General features: G+C 35.7%; 1 protein-coding gene across 40 annotated transcripts in view; it reads left to right on the forward strand.

Annotated features, from left to right (window-relative positions):
• Positions 1 to 18124, forward strand: part of NRCAM (neuronal cell adhesion molecule) — a 178198-nt gene that overhangs the window by 148987 nt on the left and 11087 nt on the right. For 14 of the 40 annotated variants that reach the window (XM_080392072.1, XM_080392071.1, XM_080392073.1 and 11 more), the window contains 2 exons: positions 13697 to 13828; positions 17018 to 17096. In XM_080392072.1, the coding sequence (XP_080248198.1) occupies positions 13697 to 13828; positions 17018 to 17096 (211 nt within the window). Of the gene's footprint in view, positions 1 to 7541; positions 7608 to 8109; positions 8236 to 9298; positions 9452 to 13696; positions 13829 to 17017; positions 17097 to 18124 lie in introns of all 40 variants that reach the window. The other 26 variants (XM_080392054.1, XM_080392066.1, XM_080392091.1 and 23 more) reach the window with 2 other exon arrangements.

The following is an 18124-nucleotide window of genomic DNA, read 5'->3' on the forward strand; positions in this document are numbered from 1 at the left end:
CTGTGCCATGTGCATTTTTTGTTTTAAAAGAGTAGGTGTGTTCTTGTTCTCACTGTTGATTAATGCTACCCATTTGATCACATTTGTTTCATTTGCAAGCCAACTGTGCATAGGAGACAGATGACTGACAATACCCTCTGTATACTTCTCAGTTCACGTATCAGATGGAATATACAGGCAAATGGCTTCCTGCTGTCTTAGGTTCACAGATCTTGTGAGTGAGTGCATGAGGATATTTCATTGAGTGGAACCTAATATCATCCTTATTCTTGAGTTCAGTAATTTTTAGTTCTTTATGATGCAGTTCTTCTGTCAAACAAGGTGTTCTTCACATTTTTGCACACAGTTTTTATTAATTTTGATACTGAATTTCACTGTCAGAAGCAAAGATTGTCCTGAGGACTGTTAGGTAGCTATGAGTCATAACGGTGTCTCTATACTTATGTGTCATTCTATCACAGGGAAGTTATTAACGCTAGTGAATGTGTGCTTCAGATTGTCAGACCATAAGCATTCCAAATCAAACTCTCTACATGAAATACCTAACGTTTTTTACAAACTTGGACGAGACAGCATAAATTGTTTTACATATATTTTCTTTCCACGTGATGATCAGGTGTTTTGAATGATAATAGCAGTAAAAAATAGCTTAATTCACTCAGTCTGATATAATCGGACCATATATATATGCATGCATGCATTTGTGCATATATACTATACATGTTTATGTATGTATATATGTGTATTCTAATATCACATGCATTTCTGATAAGTGTATGGAGTTGTGAATTTAGTTTAACGACAAGTGTTTCTTACCAGTTTTTAGTCTAGTTGTAGCTGAGGAGTCAGCACTGATTGGAACAAACTGGCTTGTAGTCCTGGACATTAACAGCAGAAATGTAAATTAAGTTCTCATTATTTACAGTCGACTATCAATACAACTCATGCAAGGAGAAATGGATTCTCTGTGTGAAGCTTAGGTCTAATTATAGCTGTATCACAGTCTGTGGCTAGCAGAAAGCATCTTATTTGTAAGATCAGCTGGAGCAGCTCACATTTCAGAGCTGTCATCTCAGATTCTCTGAAAACCAAGCAGATGTCTTTGTTTGGTTCCATGTTGTTTATGGTTTCAAAGTTTTCACATATTCCTGTAGCATCTAGCTCTTACAATTGCAAAGAAAACTTTGGAACTGCAAACAGGACGGAACTAAAGCCATGACATCTGTTAGGACATCTGAGTTGCCGCAGGTCTGAGATGAATGTTCTCAGTGGTTACTTAGATTAACGTGTTAACTGTTTCACTACTGATCAGGGACTATGAGGAAGGAAAAGAAGGATCATATTATCAAGATCAAGTGCAAAATTATTTGGTCTCATGAGTGGGTGGATTTGGAAGATAGAGATACTCAGCCCACTCAAGAAGAAGCTGTACCCAGCAGCGACTTTTTACTCCTCCATTAAGTGCAGGAGGGCCTATAGGTATATACAGTTTTTACTAATGTGGACCCAAAGCCAAACCGAGGAAAAGGTGGCATTTAGATATTCCCAACCTTTTTGTGATCTATCAAAAACATCTCAGGTTTTTGTTTTGAAGGACAGAACTTACCAGAAAAAATTAATTACCCTTTCTCTTTCAATTTGAGCACATTCACCTTGGAAGTTAAGACAATAGGTCCCAGATTCACCCAACCTAAATTGCACTGAAACTTCTGTACTTTGTGTTTTCTACTGGCTAGCTGCCCCTGAAGACCTGCAGCTCTGCAAGTCAGAAACATAAGACACAAGGTCCTGGAGGAACTCAAGTTGTTTAAACCTCAGCGAGCTGTGCCACTTGGGATATATTTTACTATATATATTAATGTGGTAAATCCAGTGATCTTAGAAAGCCTCAGTATTTTTATTGTAGTTCTGAAATACATTCCCTGTCTCTTGGCACCATGTGTCTTTTGCTATCTTTTTACACAGGCGTTGACCCTTCAATGAAAGTAGCCACAGTCTACTTAATGCTGCACCTGACACTTTTAGTAAAACTGAGTTTGGCTGATTGCAATGACTGTACTGGTATTAAGTAAAGATATCCAGTATATTTTAGACCAGTAAGGAGAGCAGCAAGTTTTGTGCATTTTTCCCATAAGGCTAAATAGCAATTTTAGATGAAAACATGAAATATGAGGTCAAAGCTAAGGGATTTAGATAAAACAATCATTTTTTTAATGTAGCTTAAAGAGAACTTAAAAGCTCTATTCAAATCAGGGACAATATATGGAGGAAAGGATTGTCTCTCTGTATTATGGGCACTGTCCTAATAAAAAAGTTCTTTAGGCGGTGCCATTTCATTAAACAGCAGAAGTGCAATTGATCTTGGCAATTTACAAGAATTGAGGGGTTTTTTTCTTCTCTAAGGGAAACTTAACAGATGAGATCCGTGTCATTCTCTCAAGCCCGCATGAGTAAATCATGAGGCACACTTTTATTAGATGGGCAAGCTATCCTGTTATAGCTGATACTTTTTTAGCTGATCTTTTTTCCTTTCCAATACCGTGATGTTATGAATGACTTAAATTTCATGCAGTTAGGCATTGCAAAGAAAAAAAAATTGTTTTTTCTTCTTAGCAGCCTGTATTCTAAACGTGTCTCAAAACTGCATATGTAAAACATAACGTATTATACACAGTATTGGGTAAGCAGTACGCATTTATATTGCCATTTATGTATTGACATCTAATGACAAGCATGAGGTGACAGAGGTGTGAAAAAAACTGGGGAATAAGAACCTGGTTACATGTAAAATAGTTATAGTAGCAGCTGGAAAGTGACTCAGGTGATCAGTGGAATCAAGTCTTTTCTACCCTTTTCATTAGAAGTTTTAAATAACCTGTCTGTCGAGTAAGGAAGAGAATATAAATTTGGCCAGTGGTAGAAATAAAAGTTGCTGGTTAAAATAAACAGTCACAGGGGCTCATTACTGTGTTTGTTGTAAGCTGAAGTGTAAGGAGTCACAGCATGATGTGTCAGTCTCGTGCCACAAGCCTTCTTGTTTCACTTTTCAATTTCTTTTTGATTTAGTCAACATTTTTATTTGAAAGCAAGGTCTTGCAGTCTGCATGCGTGCAGACACCAGTAACTGGCAGTCCTCAACTGCAATTAAAATAAGGTTGTGGGACCACAGTTTCCTTTAATTGAAGCTAACGCTCGCTGCCAGTGTGTTACTTAGTCTGGTCTGCCTTCTTGATGTGAACTTCATATCTCAAGTACTATTGACAGAAATACTTCTGTTGCAAGGGAGAAAAACAAGTAGTCTAGCCTCTGGGTTTGAAAGTATTCTTTTTATTCTGACTTTATCTCCAATATGTAGCTCTTCACTGTAGGCTACAAATCTACCTCAGCCGAGTTCGTATCTCTGTCTCTTCATAGAAGTTAGGATCATTTCAGTATTCTTTGTTCTGTACAAAATGCTGTTCTTTAAATCATTTTCCCTGCCCACCATCTGTTTTCCCTCCCTTTTTGAGTTATTTCACATGATGTCTCCATATTTTTTGCTAACAAGTTCAAGCTGCTTTTTATTTTCAAGTGGATTGTAGTATTTTTGTACTGCTCCTTCAACCGCTCTCTCCTTGCAGACTTCTCCCTAATATATCTGTGTGACTCTTTGAGTACAGCGTGCTGTGCAGGACCACTGTTTCATCCTCTTCTACATCTCCTGGGAACAGTGATGATTGAAATGCTAAAATTCCTGCAAATAATTTTTGCTTCATAGATGTCATGCAAAATCCATGCCATGCTAAATGCTTGTCAGTGAAACTTGCATTTCTTGTCTTCTGTGTTTCTTACACTACAGGAATGCTCTTGCAATGGGCTAAATAATCTTAGAAGTGACTAATGCCCATCTCTCACTGCCAGGAATGGAATTCACTCCTACAGTTATACTAAGGCTTGAATTTTATGCTGTAAAAGTTGTAGGTTAAAAAGCAAACAAAAGCAAAACCCTTTTCCGTGTCTTACAGGCTCTTGGTAAAATCTATTACCTTTTTCCTTCATCTTTTCTTGTACGTGGGTGTGGGAGTTCTCGTTTGAATTTATTTTCTTTTTATATATGCATTTTAACTAACTGTCTATAATACATTGCTTTGTGGGTTGTTTTTTTTCCATTTGACACCAATCTTCAAATGTGCACTTGTCACTTACCTGCCGTTTTTCCTGGAGATAGGTGAATCCCATGACAACTCCTAAAGTTTAGCCACTTTGGGGATTTTTTTTCATTGTTCTGCTGAATGAAATCTTAAGAGAGGGTGCCTATTCTGTTGTTAAAATCTGTTCATATCTCATGTCATGTCTTATTAAATGCTATTGAATCTGCTGCCCAAGTATAACGGTGTTATTTGGAGGAACTGTGTTCCTGAAAGGCTGGAAGATTAAATACCACTCTACCAGAAACTCCATGAAAAAGCACTGGAATTGATTTGAAAAGAAAGGAAGATTTTACTTTGAGCCTGGCTCTCTTTCTCAAGAATTGGCAAATGCTTTTATACCATATCTTGCTACAGGAATGAAACCATACTCAGAAGTGCCAGCTAAATTTTGCATTGTGCATAGCATGAATAAAAGAGATTAATTTAATCGAGGTAGCTGAATAAGAGTCAGTATGTGTAAAAAACTGTAACTTGTTAACAATCCATTCCCACCAGTTTTAGAGCAATGCTTTTGCAAGCACTGATGCACAGCATCACGTATGGTTACGGATCAAGCGAGCACAGTGCTCCACTGCTGAGACAAAGCTTTCTGCCCCCCCTTTTCACCAACTGGCGCTTGCACGCGCTGAGAGTTTCTGCCAACTGACAGTTACACATTTTGCGTTTGTGAATGCTGCTGGGAAACATATTGAAGAACTAAGAGGTTAATTATAATTAGAGGTGTGCTGATTGAGAAGACAAGAGTCTTGGTAGATTGGAGACAAGCTTTAAATATTGTAACCACTTAGACTCCAGGCTTTCATCACCTCAGGATCCACGAGCCATCTTCTTATGTGTGCGTTCGTGTTGGAAATATGGCACATTTAACAGACTTCACTAAAACTTTCCAGGCCTACTAGAAAATTAGATCTAGCAGTAGTGAAAAAGAGAAAGAATGAAAAAAATAATGATTATGAAAATAAACATGCTACTGAATCAGTGCACTGTGTTCAGCAGGAAAAATACAGAACTTAAATCTGACCAAATACTACACATGGATAAATGTATACAAACAGCTATTGGTAACAATTAGATAAGAATACATCTGATAAATGTAAGCTTGAATCAGTCACTTGAAAGCATTTAGAAACTTAAGACACCAAGGAAATGAAGGTGTCTTAATTATTATTAATTGTTATGTACAATCGTATGAACAGAAGGAAATTTACTTTTTACTCTTTAATCTACTCTGTACTCAGGCAGGCAACTCTTTAATCAGGGCAGAAACTAGAAACTGGAGATGCAAAAAAACCCCAACAAAATACAAGATAAGACAGAGGCTTTACAGGGAAGGTGATTATCAAATTTGCTTCGTGTTACAGCAGCTGTCTGTCATCTGGAGTCTTTCACACAAGATGAGACAGTTTCTTTCATCCCCAGTGCTTGGGCATGAGAAGGAAGAAGTTTGGTGTAACTCTGTGGCATCTGTTTGCAAGAGTTTGAAACAAGTTATTGCTGATAGTTTCTTCTGTCTTTAACACCGGTGACAAATAGCAGTCATACAGTTATGCTGCTAATTAGACATCTTTTGTGGAAGAGCAAAATACAGGAAAATACGGGTTAGAGAAAAAACAATTGAATGAAACAAAACAAAGTCTATTTAGAATACAAAGCAGTTGTTTTCTTGGCACAGAACAAATGCTTGGATACTGATTGTAACAAGCACCTGTTCCTATGTGTAAATGAGGAAGGAAGTTATATATCCTTTCTGCAGTCTCAGACTCTGCACCTCTCTATATTTGGAACCTGCTATTCTTTCCTCTCGCTGCCTTCAAGTGGCACAGAAAAGCAGAATCTAATCCCTTTGCATTACCATCGTGTATATGGTTACATGCTAGATTTCCCATAGACAGCTTTAGTTTTGGTATTTTTTAGGGGGTTTGTTGTTGACTTTGTAACCAGGATGGCTTTTTTTTTTTTCAATCTAGTGCTTTCTATTTGATTTTTTCAGGTGTTTTCAGTCAAGAAATAAATATATTCTTTATTATTCAAATAATATATTCTGTATTAGTTTTTATTGGTGAAAGAAATTATGTGTAAAATATATAAGCACAATTTACCTGCAAAGATATCAAACGTGGGAGTCATTAGTTCAATACAGATTGAAGAGTTGAATGAGTACTACCACATAAAAAGTCTGATACTGTGAAAATGTTTAATCACGAGAATACATTTTCGGAATTGATGGAATTTGCATAATTTAGGTATCTTTTTAGAAAGACTCAAACCCTATAGTTTTCTAGTCATGGTACTCATATTATTTGGTCTTTGCTAGGGGCTTCTCTACAGATTTAGTTATTTTACTATGCCAAAGCAAGCCATTTTCTCTTGGAATCTAATTTGAAATTTCCTCCAGTCAGCCATATGGACAAAGCCATCTTGTTTTGAGAGAAAATAATTTAAGTATGTAGATAAAATCTGTGCAGCACCTCTTGCCTTGAGAACAGGCTTTTGCCCATTTTATTTTCTGGTGTAGGTGGAGCCATTGGAATTCTGCCATTTGCCTTTACTGAGACTAGGTTTTTGCCTCTGATTTTTCATGGTCCTTTGGGAAGTATTTTTGATGTTATTCTAACAGAAAAGATATTTTTAGCAGGATATAAAAGTCAGTGGCACACCAAGTGAGGCATTTTATGAAAAAATAATTTCATGCCTTTGAGGAGCGTCCTCTTTGTATCTGCGCTTATTAGAGTATTAGAACTATTAAAATCTTATTTTCATTAATATTAGGCAAACAAAAATACAAAAATAGATGTCCTTTTGTAACAAGTATAATTGGAGAACAAAGGATTCCGGTATGAGCAAAGTAGCAAATCATAGGATGCTGAAGAGAGAAGCGCTTCTTTTCATAATGTGGGCATTATGCATGTCTCTGAAAAGTACTCCTGCCTAATGAGAATGTCAGCATAAGACACAGTACCTTAAAATGAACAGCTTCTTGCATTCCAGTGATTTGTGTCCTTCACGCCAGCGTATTTTGATACTGGCTTTCCAATATCTGATGTCTAACATTCCAATGTCTAAAGGTGCCATGATTCTGTAATGTTAATGAAGCTGATTTCAGAAACATTCTGTGAAAGTAAAGGTGTCAGTACACACATACTTCAGGGTGGTTTTTTTTCAAATACATGTGTATCACTTAGCTGTTTCATATTTTAACAAGTAAAACTACTTGAATCCTGCATGAACTTAGAGTGTGCATGTGTTACTCATTTAACAGGTAAGGTTTTACTGTACTGTTTAAATGTTACTTTTTGATGCAAAGCGTTTTTACTCTTTATTTTTTCTTTCCTACTATCTCTGATGGTGAAGGATATTCAGAAACCCTTTTTGCAACCTCCCCAGTCATGCACACTGTCCGTCCAACATTCTATAAGGGTATTGTCTTCCTTTTTTATCATTATCAATGCACTAGAGACAAAATCCTATAAGGGCTTGCAGTTGAGGCATTTGCAGTCCATTCAATGGCACGTGGCGTAACGGGAGGTGTGTCCCATCTTCATACCTCCCCTCTCTACTGCCATTCCCTGTTACCCTGACAATGTTCTCACTTGCCAGCTGTCTGCGTTTTGCTTCTAGATGAATAGAAATAATGTTTTCCAGAATTTTGTCGATTAGGTATTTTTAAGTGTTTGGCAGTTTTTGTGGTACAGGGCATGCTTGGTAGAGCACATAAATTTTACTTTATAATGTCATAGTGTAGTATGCCTTGGATTCAATTACCAAATACGCTATGTTAGTCAGTGATGGAAACAATGACAAATGTACTATACTTTCCTTGTGTATGGTATAAATTAACATAGTAACTTCTTAAAATATATTTTTTAATGTATGAAGTCACACTTTCGTATTCTGCTTTGTTTTTCTATTGTGTATTCAGTGCAACCACTTTATCCAAGGATCAGAAATGTTACAACAGCTGCTGCTGAGACCTATGCCAATATCAGTTGGGAGTATGAGGGACCAGATCATGCGAACTTTTATGTTGAATATGGTGTAGCAGGCAGTAAGAAGTCATTTCATTAAATTTTACTAAAGTGTTCAGATAAATTTTCAAATATTTTTATAGTAAATGTGGTCTTAAATCGACCCAGTGTTAATATTAGCACTTAAATGTCTAGAATTATTTTTTAATTTGGTGAGGAAGATCAAAGAGTTTTCATTTTAATAAACATTGATGCGTAACAGGTATTTGATGTTTAGATAGAATGTCAGCCTTTGTTCCTTTGTATTAATTTATAAATTCTCTTGAATGTGAACTTCTAAAAATGTAGTTTGTATGGTTTTGTATCATGCAGTCATTACATGTGTAAAAATATGATAACTTCCATTAAAATAGGATATAACAGTCTTCCTAAATTATGCCAAATTCAGGAAAAAAACGGATTTAAATAAGAGAACCAAACAAAACAATATTCTTTGTTAAATTTAACCTTAAAATAAGGTATCAACCAACTTATGTACTTCTATTGGCATAAGCCCAGGTTTTAATCTTCGCTAATACTGCTAATAATTAAAACATGGTTATCTAATAAAACCGGGATATTTCTGTCTAAATAATCTATCCTTCTAAAGTTATGACTAAAGATGACCAATCTAAAAATTGCAATATAAATGCGTTTTTCTGGATATTGGTCAAAGAAGCAGCTGAGACTGTACTAGAAAAAGGCCTAAGACAGATAGGTTCAGATTTCAAAGTAGAACTTCTCAACTAAAATAAATATTGACTGAAACTACAGAAGTGTAATTTTATTAAATGATTCAAATCTATTTTAATCTATTTTATAATTGCAAGTTCAGGAAACCTTTTACAAAAATAAATGAAAATAGTATTTCTCTAGTACAACGGAACAAATGTTTAAAATAATTTTACAATTCATGTACAAAGTCTTCTTCAATATCTTGCATGCAATATATCACTTGAAGTCATAATTTTATATTATCTTTTTTTTTTTTTTAAGAGAACCGTTATTTTAGTCAAGTAACTTTGATAGTGTCCTGTCTAGCAACTTTCAGTAATACAGAGAAAATTGAAATTCCAATGTGTTGTTTTCCTAAAATTTTTGTAGGCAAAGAAGATTGGAAAAAAGAAATTGTAAATGGTTCTCGAAGCTTCTTTGTGTTAAAGGGTTTAACACCAGGAACAGCATATAAAGTCCGGGTTGGTGCTGAGGGCCTGTCTGGTTTTAGGAGTTCAGAGGATGTGTTTGAGACAGGTCCAGGTGAGGCACACACTGTATCATAGTCAGAATTGTGGTAGACCAAGTGCTAAAACGTTGGAACTGCTTCTGGCTAAGAGATGTAGCTAGCATATTTGCATGTTCTTTTTATAAAGTAATGCTGAATTATTATATAAACCCATAAATAATGCCAGCACATTTATTACATAGATTAGAAATGTTTTCATCCTTTCAATTCACTCTGCTCGTCTGATGTTTATGTTAGGGGCAAGATACTCACTGCTCATACTCCATCTGTGCGCTGTGCACTGAAGGTTACCTATTTCATTTAGTTCTAATTAATATAATTAGATGGCTTTATTTAAATATGTGTACTTTAATAGAGCCAAGTGTATACTTTTAAAGCTAGCAATCTGTATATGACCAGTTTTAATACAAAAAAATCTGAGCTAAAATGTTTGCATAATCAAACTGCAGATTCAATTTCATATCTCATGTAATCTATTTGTACCAGTCTTTAAAGATTCCTACTTGTAAATGTTTCTTTTCCTGTCATATACTGGTTTTGTATAGATGTTGATGCTACAACTAGATCCTGTGGATCTGTAAGGCTATTTCAGTCATATTTCTTCATGAGCAAATCAGTAATGCTTGTTCATTCAACTTAGAGAAAGGGCTTTATTGGAAATTTTTTGATGTTGTGCTGAATGTGTCATTGCCATCACAGCATGCTCTTGGTCAGCTGTTATTGTTTGTTGTGTATTTGCTAGCCACTTTTGCTCATTCCAGGCATTTTGGTCAGTGCATAGTTACTTAGCAGTAGCCTCACCAACTCCAGAATGTTATGATTTAAGAAAGTAGTTTAAATATGAAAATATGCTTGAACAATATGTAATAATTATCAGACAACAAAGTAAATAATGAACATGCCAGTTTGAAAAGTGAGCACTTTCTAAAATCGTAATTTTTTGCTTTGTTTTGTTCCATTTCTGTTCACAGTTTATCATGTTGCAGGAAAGCTTTGAAAACATGGTGCTGAATAACAGTGCCAAGCAAATATGCATGGGCTAAGCGCAGAGGTTATTTATGCCAGAGACAGCTAGTTGTATAAAAGCAGATCTGTAAAATTTTATGCAAATACACATCCAAAGCATAAAGCAGCAGTAAAGCAAGGATCGAGACTGTTGTATAGTGTAGAACAAGCTGAATGGAAACCTTCCTAAAAGCATCTTTCTATACAAAAAATACTGAGCCAGTAAATAAGGAAATCTGTATGGACCCAGTCACCTTGGCTTGTGTCATTGACATAGTTAAGGAAGAAGGGAGTTTAAAGACACTCTTCTGTTTCTTGATAATGGAAAGGTTCAGTGTCAAGTGTTAGATTATATACATGGCATACATCTTACAGAAAAATGTTATGCCACACTGTCTTAGCCTAGATCTAAGCTTTTAAACACTTCAGACTTTGAAGTGGATGACGACAAAAATATTGGAATATGGAATATGTCCTTAATTAGGAATGCAACTACAATATTTCATGTGTGAGGCTTTTGCCACGTTTTTTTTCTTTGACAAGCATTCCCATAAAGCATCTTCATAGTGCGTGCGTTTATCTTCTTGAGCATACCAAGGGTAAATTACTTTAAGCCTGAAGCAGATAATTCACTCAGCGTAAGCAGGAAATGTTATGCCATTGTTAAAGTTTCACTGAGATCTAGAAACCCTTTCCTACTGGATATGCAATAAGTTAAAGAATATAGGAAGCTATATAATTAAGTTTTCATCTTTGCTCTTTTCCATCTACCTTCCATATTTTTATGCATGGATCGTTTTGCTTGATGGTATTTTCTTACTACATTTGAATGTGAAATGTGCTTTTGCATTTTGTCACAGTACATATTATACAGCCTTTAATGCCTTATTATCAATGCATATGTGCAAAACTCGAAATAATTTTAACCTTTAATGTGGAAACAAAATTTTATTTTCATTTGATTTATAATTCAGAGGAGGATTGCCTTTGTGATTTTGTTGTTAAGACTGCCACTTATATATATTTGTATATATTTGTATAAATATTTATGTACATAAGCTATATATTTATATAACATGTGGACATTTTAATGCAAAAATAGTTTACATTATTACATATATAAGAAATAGTCAGTTTCTAAAATAATCACGAAGCATATTCTTAAAGAAAGGCTGGGAAATCTCCTAATCGTAACTCCACGATAACCAGGCACATTAATTCATTGATCTATTTCAGTGAAAAACAAGTCATAACTTTGCCCAGTAAGACCAAAGAGTTGTAGCAAAATAGTTAATTGTAGCCTAGTACTTCTAAAGTGGAATACACATCAGTCTTCCGTGTGGAATGGAAGGTAGATACAGATGTCAGAGGTACTCTTGAGTTTTCGTAGAGTCCGTGGAAAACCCACAGTAATCTGGGCCCACTGAGAGCTGATGTTTCCAAGCTAACTGTCCCAGCCTCTGTCTTAACTCGTACATAACATTGAGACATGGGCTTGAAGTCTGGCCTCTAACGGAATGTTGGTGCATTTTGTTGTCACTGTGCCGGCCAGCCCGGTGCAGTCTCTTGTCAGCTAGCTGTCTGCCAAGGCTCACGTATTGTTCAAAGGGCAGCACCAGCACAGGACTGTTCCCACTTGTCATCCAGCATGTTTTGTAAGGAAAAGAATTCATGCTCTTATCACCTAGAATTGTGGCTGTAAAACAGTTTGTGATCCATTGAAAATAGGTGCTCTCTGGTGTGTTTTTCTGAGCCTTCCCTTAAAAGCGTATCTTCTGTAAGGAGAGCTGGAAATCTTTATGGGGCTCTGGGACTTCCACATTGCTGTGTGTAAAGCTGTTGGTGTGTCGTGTCCTCCACTTCAGTGGAAGCAAGTCTGCAGACCTTCCCTAGCAGATATGGGTGAAACATACCATGCCATGAGAGCTGATGTACACACAGCATCCAAACAAAGAGACTGACTGAAGGTCTAAAATATAATCTGGTCCTACTGCAAAGTGTCTACTAAACTGAGATATGAAGTACTATTGATCCTTAATAAAATCTTAGATAATGTACTGGCTGTGAATAATCCAATACTTTACCTCATGAAGCCAGGAAAAACAACAAATGCTGAACCAGAATGCCATGAGTTATGCATAGGAAATGTTTTGGACGTCACTTCCCTTATTCATGTGGGAAGGTGATTTTTATCTCTATTTCCCAAATAGAGAGAGGTCTTTGAGGCAACTCTTCATAGAGTTTCAAACTCTTGGGTTTTGGGGCTGGAAGAGAAGGTGAAGAATGAACGAAATGGGTTTGGATGGATGTCCATCTTCCTCCACTTCATGTTGTCTTCTGCTTGTAGCATGCATCCCTAATTCCTCTCACCCTTACTACTTTCTCCCGTCAGCAAATCCCAAGGACAGTTGCCTGTAGTGTGTTTCCAAACAGGGGAGTAAAAAGTAAGCTTCACCAGGAAAATCCTCCTACTGTGTTGGAGACCAGTAGGAGGGGTCCAGCCCCCAGACCGCACAGATAATTCCTATCCTTATTAGTGACTGTAATGTGCCCTGTGTGGTTTGTTTATCACTTATATTATCTTCCAGCTAGAGTCAGCAGTTGGAGAGAAACAGTGCTGTGGGAAGGGCTTCCCGATTGCACTGTGTAAAGTCCTCACTAATGCTAAACCATGGCAATCATGATAAATTGCAGGATGAGGTACGAGTTTGAGGAGAGGAAGAGAACATGATGCTTAATAAGGCTTTAAAGGATGATTCATTGTTGATTTTTAGTTGAAATTGAATGTTAGGGCCTTGAATGACCCATCTGTTTCCCCATTTCAGGCTGATGGGAGTGCATTAGCAAATGAGTATTGGCTTTTTATTCATTTTGAGAATGCAATTAACATGTTTGTGTGAATTATAATTCACAATTTCATTCCAGTAGTGTAATTAATGTAAAATGGTTGAGAACAGTTTTGAGGTTTGTGGAAGGCAATGTAGTATGTGCACAGGTTTTGCAAACTAATTGCTAAGCTTAAATGTTGGCATAATTCTTATATACTCAAAAGTAAGTTCTATGCATATGTACTTGGAAACATTTTGGATAATGAAAATATTCACAAAATGCAGTATCACTTTTTCGTAATACTAATTTTCACAGTGAGTGTCATTCCTTAATTAATGGACAATGTATACTGGCTGTTATTTATCTGAATTAGCATAGCATTTAAATGCAGCAAAACACCTGAATTTTCTTCTTTTATTCTCTAGCAATGGCAAGTCGGCAGGTAGACATCGCTACTCAAGGATGGTTCATCGGTCTGATGTGTGCTGTTGCTCTTCTGATCTTGATTTTGCTGATTGTTTGCTTCATAAGGAGGAATAAGGGTGGAAAATATCCAGGTATGATACATAAAAATGAGAGTAAAAAACGTCTACTGGTAATCCACTAAGACATATCTCAGGTTTACTGAACAAATTACATTTGCTGCTGGTTTACATTTACATTGTGTATATGGTAGATCAGTCTTATCATTTGGTAGGCTTGTCGGGAGCAATCTGCCTATTGGTAGAAAATCTCAATTCCATGTAAGCATAAGAAGAGTATCTCATTCATTCCTGGAGGGTTATATTGCTACCTTACCTCTCTAGAAAGGTCTGAGATTTGCTTGAGATACTTGGTCCTCCCACCGGTACTGCAGGCTCCACTTTCTGAAGTCTAACACAGATGGGTTTAACCCACTAAAATGAGATGAGTTAGAATGTATTTGGTCAGAAAGTGCGAAAACGTATACCAGAGCAGAGCCACCGTGTTGCTTTAAAGTACTGGGAATGCGTTTCATAACGTTACTCTCGTCAGAATCTATGTCTTCAGCCTCTGTCAGCCTCTGTATTTTGGCAGCTGAATTTGGTGTTACCTTCCTTCAATTAGGCAGGTTTTTTTCTTTATAAGACTTTTTCTTTTTAGGTTTTTGTGGGGGGTTCTTTCTTAGTCTTAAGCCTAGGAACAGCCAAGTATATTTTATAATTTGTACTTAAAAATTGGAACTATATACAATGTATGTCTTCTATCAAAACTCTCATTCCTCTGGGTGTACATATTATAAAAGGCATAACTGTGTGTACATATGTGTGTGTGCATATACGTATCTTATATATATCTCTTTCCCCAGTGTTATATTTTTGTTTATGTAGTAGGTCCATAGACTAAAGCTCTCTTGAAAAGAATAGTGACAACCAGTTTGACAACCAGTTTGCATAGTACTGCCTGATAGGATCTCAGAGCAGCTGTTGAGGTATGAGCAGATATGAACAAACTTCAAGTAGGCATCCAAGGATAATTTGATTTTTCTTGTTCCTCTCCTAGCTGCAATAGAAAGTACAACTGCTAACTTTCATCTAAAATTTTGATTTAATGAAAAAATTCCATTCTATATTACGAACTCTAAAGGTCTGGAAATTATATAAATGTTGAGACTCTAGGAATACTTCCTTAAAGTAAAACTTCTTGAAGTTTGTGTTAATTTGGACATGAGAAAGATGGATGCACTTACAAAAGTACAAAAAGAGAAAATAATTCATAGTGTTTTAATTTCTCCCACTTGTTTCAACCAGGGCACTTCTGAAAACTAGTGTTGGTGAACACTAAAAACCTTTCCTCTTCATAGGCAAATCTTTTAATAGCTGAACTTAACATAGCAGTTTATTTTTAAAAGAAGGTAAAATCACCTTATTAAGTACAAGAATCCTACTCTGCCCAATCTAACTATATAATTGTTTTATGGAGAGAGCAAAGATTTGTAGTGACAGCAAAAATTAAGTAAGAGAAGCTTCTGTCCCAACTGCCTATGCTTGTGAAAAAAAGACAGGTGATTAAGGAACACAGTGTTACAGAGTTGAATGACAGACTGAAGGCATCATCTTAAGTTTTTTTCCTGATATTTGGATTTTTTAGAGAGAAAATGAGATTACGGAGAATATAGAGAAAGTGACTCTTAGTGGAGAGAACTGAGGAAAGAGAAGGAAAATTAGGAGAACAGAACAAGTAAAGTGACGAAACTGAAAAGAGCAGGGAGGACTTGGAGTGAGCCACCATCTAGAAGAGGGTAAAACACAGTCTGAGTAAAAGTGTAGCAGGCAGTTCGATGTTAAGGTTGTCATTACCTTGTGGAGATCCCTGCTATGCCCTTCTTTGCTTCTGCAGAATTACTAGATGTAAGGTATTCATTTTTAATGCAGGCATACATACATACATATATACATACAAATACATAAAGACCTTGACTGTATATAAGTTTTCCAGATTCAGTATGTGCTCTTGTTTATAGCAGTGACTCTAGAGCCAGTTGTATTTCTTGTGTCATTGCAAGTGTACTGTTCCACAGGTAGTGACAAGAGCAAAGCACCGTTATGAATTCTTTTTTGTTGTAATTTTAACATGTCATCTTGACATTGCCTGTAGTCTAAAAAAAGTCATAAATTATTTCAGTATGAAATTATAGCAGCCAGACACATTCCAAGGTGTTAAGTTTTATTGTAATTAGACTTAGAAAATGCTGTCAGGAATGATTCATGTCATTTTAAATAACAGCATGTAAACTAATCATGTACAAATTAAGTGTGGAAATTACCAGAGTAAAAGGTAAGAGATTCTGTATTGGATTATATAACTGTATCTGCTAAACAAGGGGAAGATTTGAGTAGCAGCCAGCAAAACAGACATGAGAAGGCAAAGGGAAGAACCGTAAAGTAATCCTAGAAGTCAGTACATTATTTTGCGCTACTGTGAGCAATCTTAACTTACAGGAATGTATATGTCACCTATAAACATCTGTCTTCTCAGGTGCTAGCAGGTTTCTGTGTCAAAGGGCACAGTACTGCGTAGGGTTTTATAGGGACAAGTTACATGCTTATGAAGCATGGGATTTATTCCCACCAGTGAATGATGACTAAACCTACAACAACTATGTGCGAGAGAGACAATTGTGTAAAATTTAGGTTCCAGTGTAAGTGGTTTTGCTTTGCTTTTGATCATGTTATAGAAAAGAGGAAATTAACAGACCAAGCCTATTTTTTGCAATATTAATAATTCTTAAAATACTGTTTAAAATTCTCTGAAGTCTTAGTGCATGAAGTGGAAGCAGAAACTGTACAAACTGATAGTGAACACAAGTGAATCTGATTCAGTTTTATCCATCAGTATGAGAGGAATATCAAGAGGGAATACAGAGCATGGATTAAGTAAAACTAAATTATTCAAACTTAAATAAACAATAAGTAAAGAAAGTATTTTAGCTGGATTTTTAACAGAAGTTTCTCTTTAGTGCTAGAAATGAAAGGAAGAAAAAGTTTTACTAATGCAGAATGACATATAGTATTTTGTACTTGAATGAAAATAAAATTCTATAACTAATTAACAGATCTTTTCCTTCAAAAGAAAAAATGCAACAGCAAGGCCCCAGTTCAAAAAACTATTTTTGTTCAAACCACATTCCTGCCATTTGATCAGATTTGATCAGTTTGACAAATTAAGGTCTCACAGTTTCTCACCTTGCAGTTTCATGATGAAAATTACTATTTCAAATATTTTAGTGAAAGAAAAAGAGGATGCACATGCTGATCCAGAAATACAACCTATGAAGGAAGATGATGGAACATTTGGTGAATACAGGTGAGCAACTGATGTGGTTTGTCATGTTCACTGTTCATATCACACATGCTGTATATAATATCACATTTACTAATCCAAAACTAACTTTTTTTCCATGTTGACAAAGATTCTATATCCGGTATTGTATAGAACCATAGATAGCATTTCAACCACACCATCAGAAAAATTAAATTAAACATCCAAGCTTACAATAAGCTATTCGCTAATGCAAGATGAAATCCAAATTCAAACACAATTGTCTCAAAGTGAGGAATCTTTATTTAAAAACCCATCTTTCAGATAGTTAAAATACCAGATACAGTGTCCTTTCAGTTAGGGCACATTTAGCATTATGGGTTTTGAAAATACATTTCTAATTGAAGCCTAATAAAGACAATCTTGTGTTACATTGACTGGAAAAACAAATGCAATTAAAATGGCTCCCCATACTAACACCTAATCCAGTAACAAGGAAGTGATGTTATACGCAGAGGTGAAGGAATATCCTAAAAGAAAAAACAAAGATCCCTTTCATGTATTTCAGTGTAAGATACATAGCGAGCAGCTTCAAAGCATGCAACACAGCTCTTATTGCTGACTCTGCCTTTGTTGTAAATGTAGTCTAGCTGAATTTCTGGCATCAAAAAAAGCATGCAAGTCTGTTTATGTAACAATTATGAGTGTAGCTTATTAAATAAGCGGGATTTTATTTGTTGTTTTTTTGATCAGTACAGGAAATGGTTATTATTTTCTGAATATGTCAATACTATTATATTTTACATGGGTATTATAGTAGATTTTATAGTGCATTCCTGTGTCAAAAGCATTGTAAAAGCCCTTTATTATTTCAAATTATTACATTTACAAATGTACATAAGAAATCAGTTTTTTCAAGAAGCATCTACTCTGTTGCCATAGCTTCTTCATATAGGGGGAAAAGTGCATCTTGATCTGACTGGAATAGATCTATAGTTCTGAATGCCAAAGCGCAGTTCCTGTTTATTCTTCCTTGATTTTAAAAAATACAATAATCCGTTCTTAGGTTAATA

Source organism: Falco punctatus, assembly GCF_963210335.1.
Source record: "Falco punctatus genome assembly, chromosome: 6".
Classification (NCBI taxonomy): Eukaryota; Metazoa; Chordata; class Aves; order Falconiformes; family Falconidae; genus Falco; species Falco punctatus.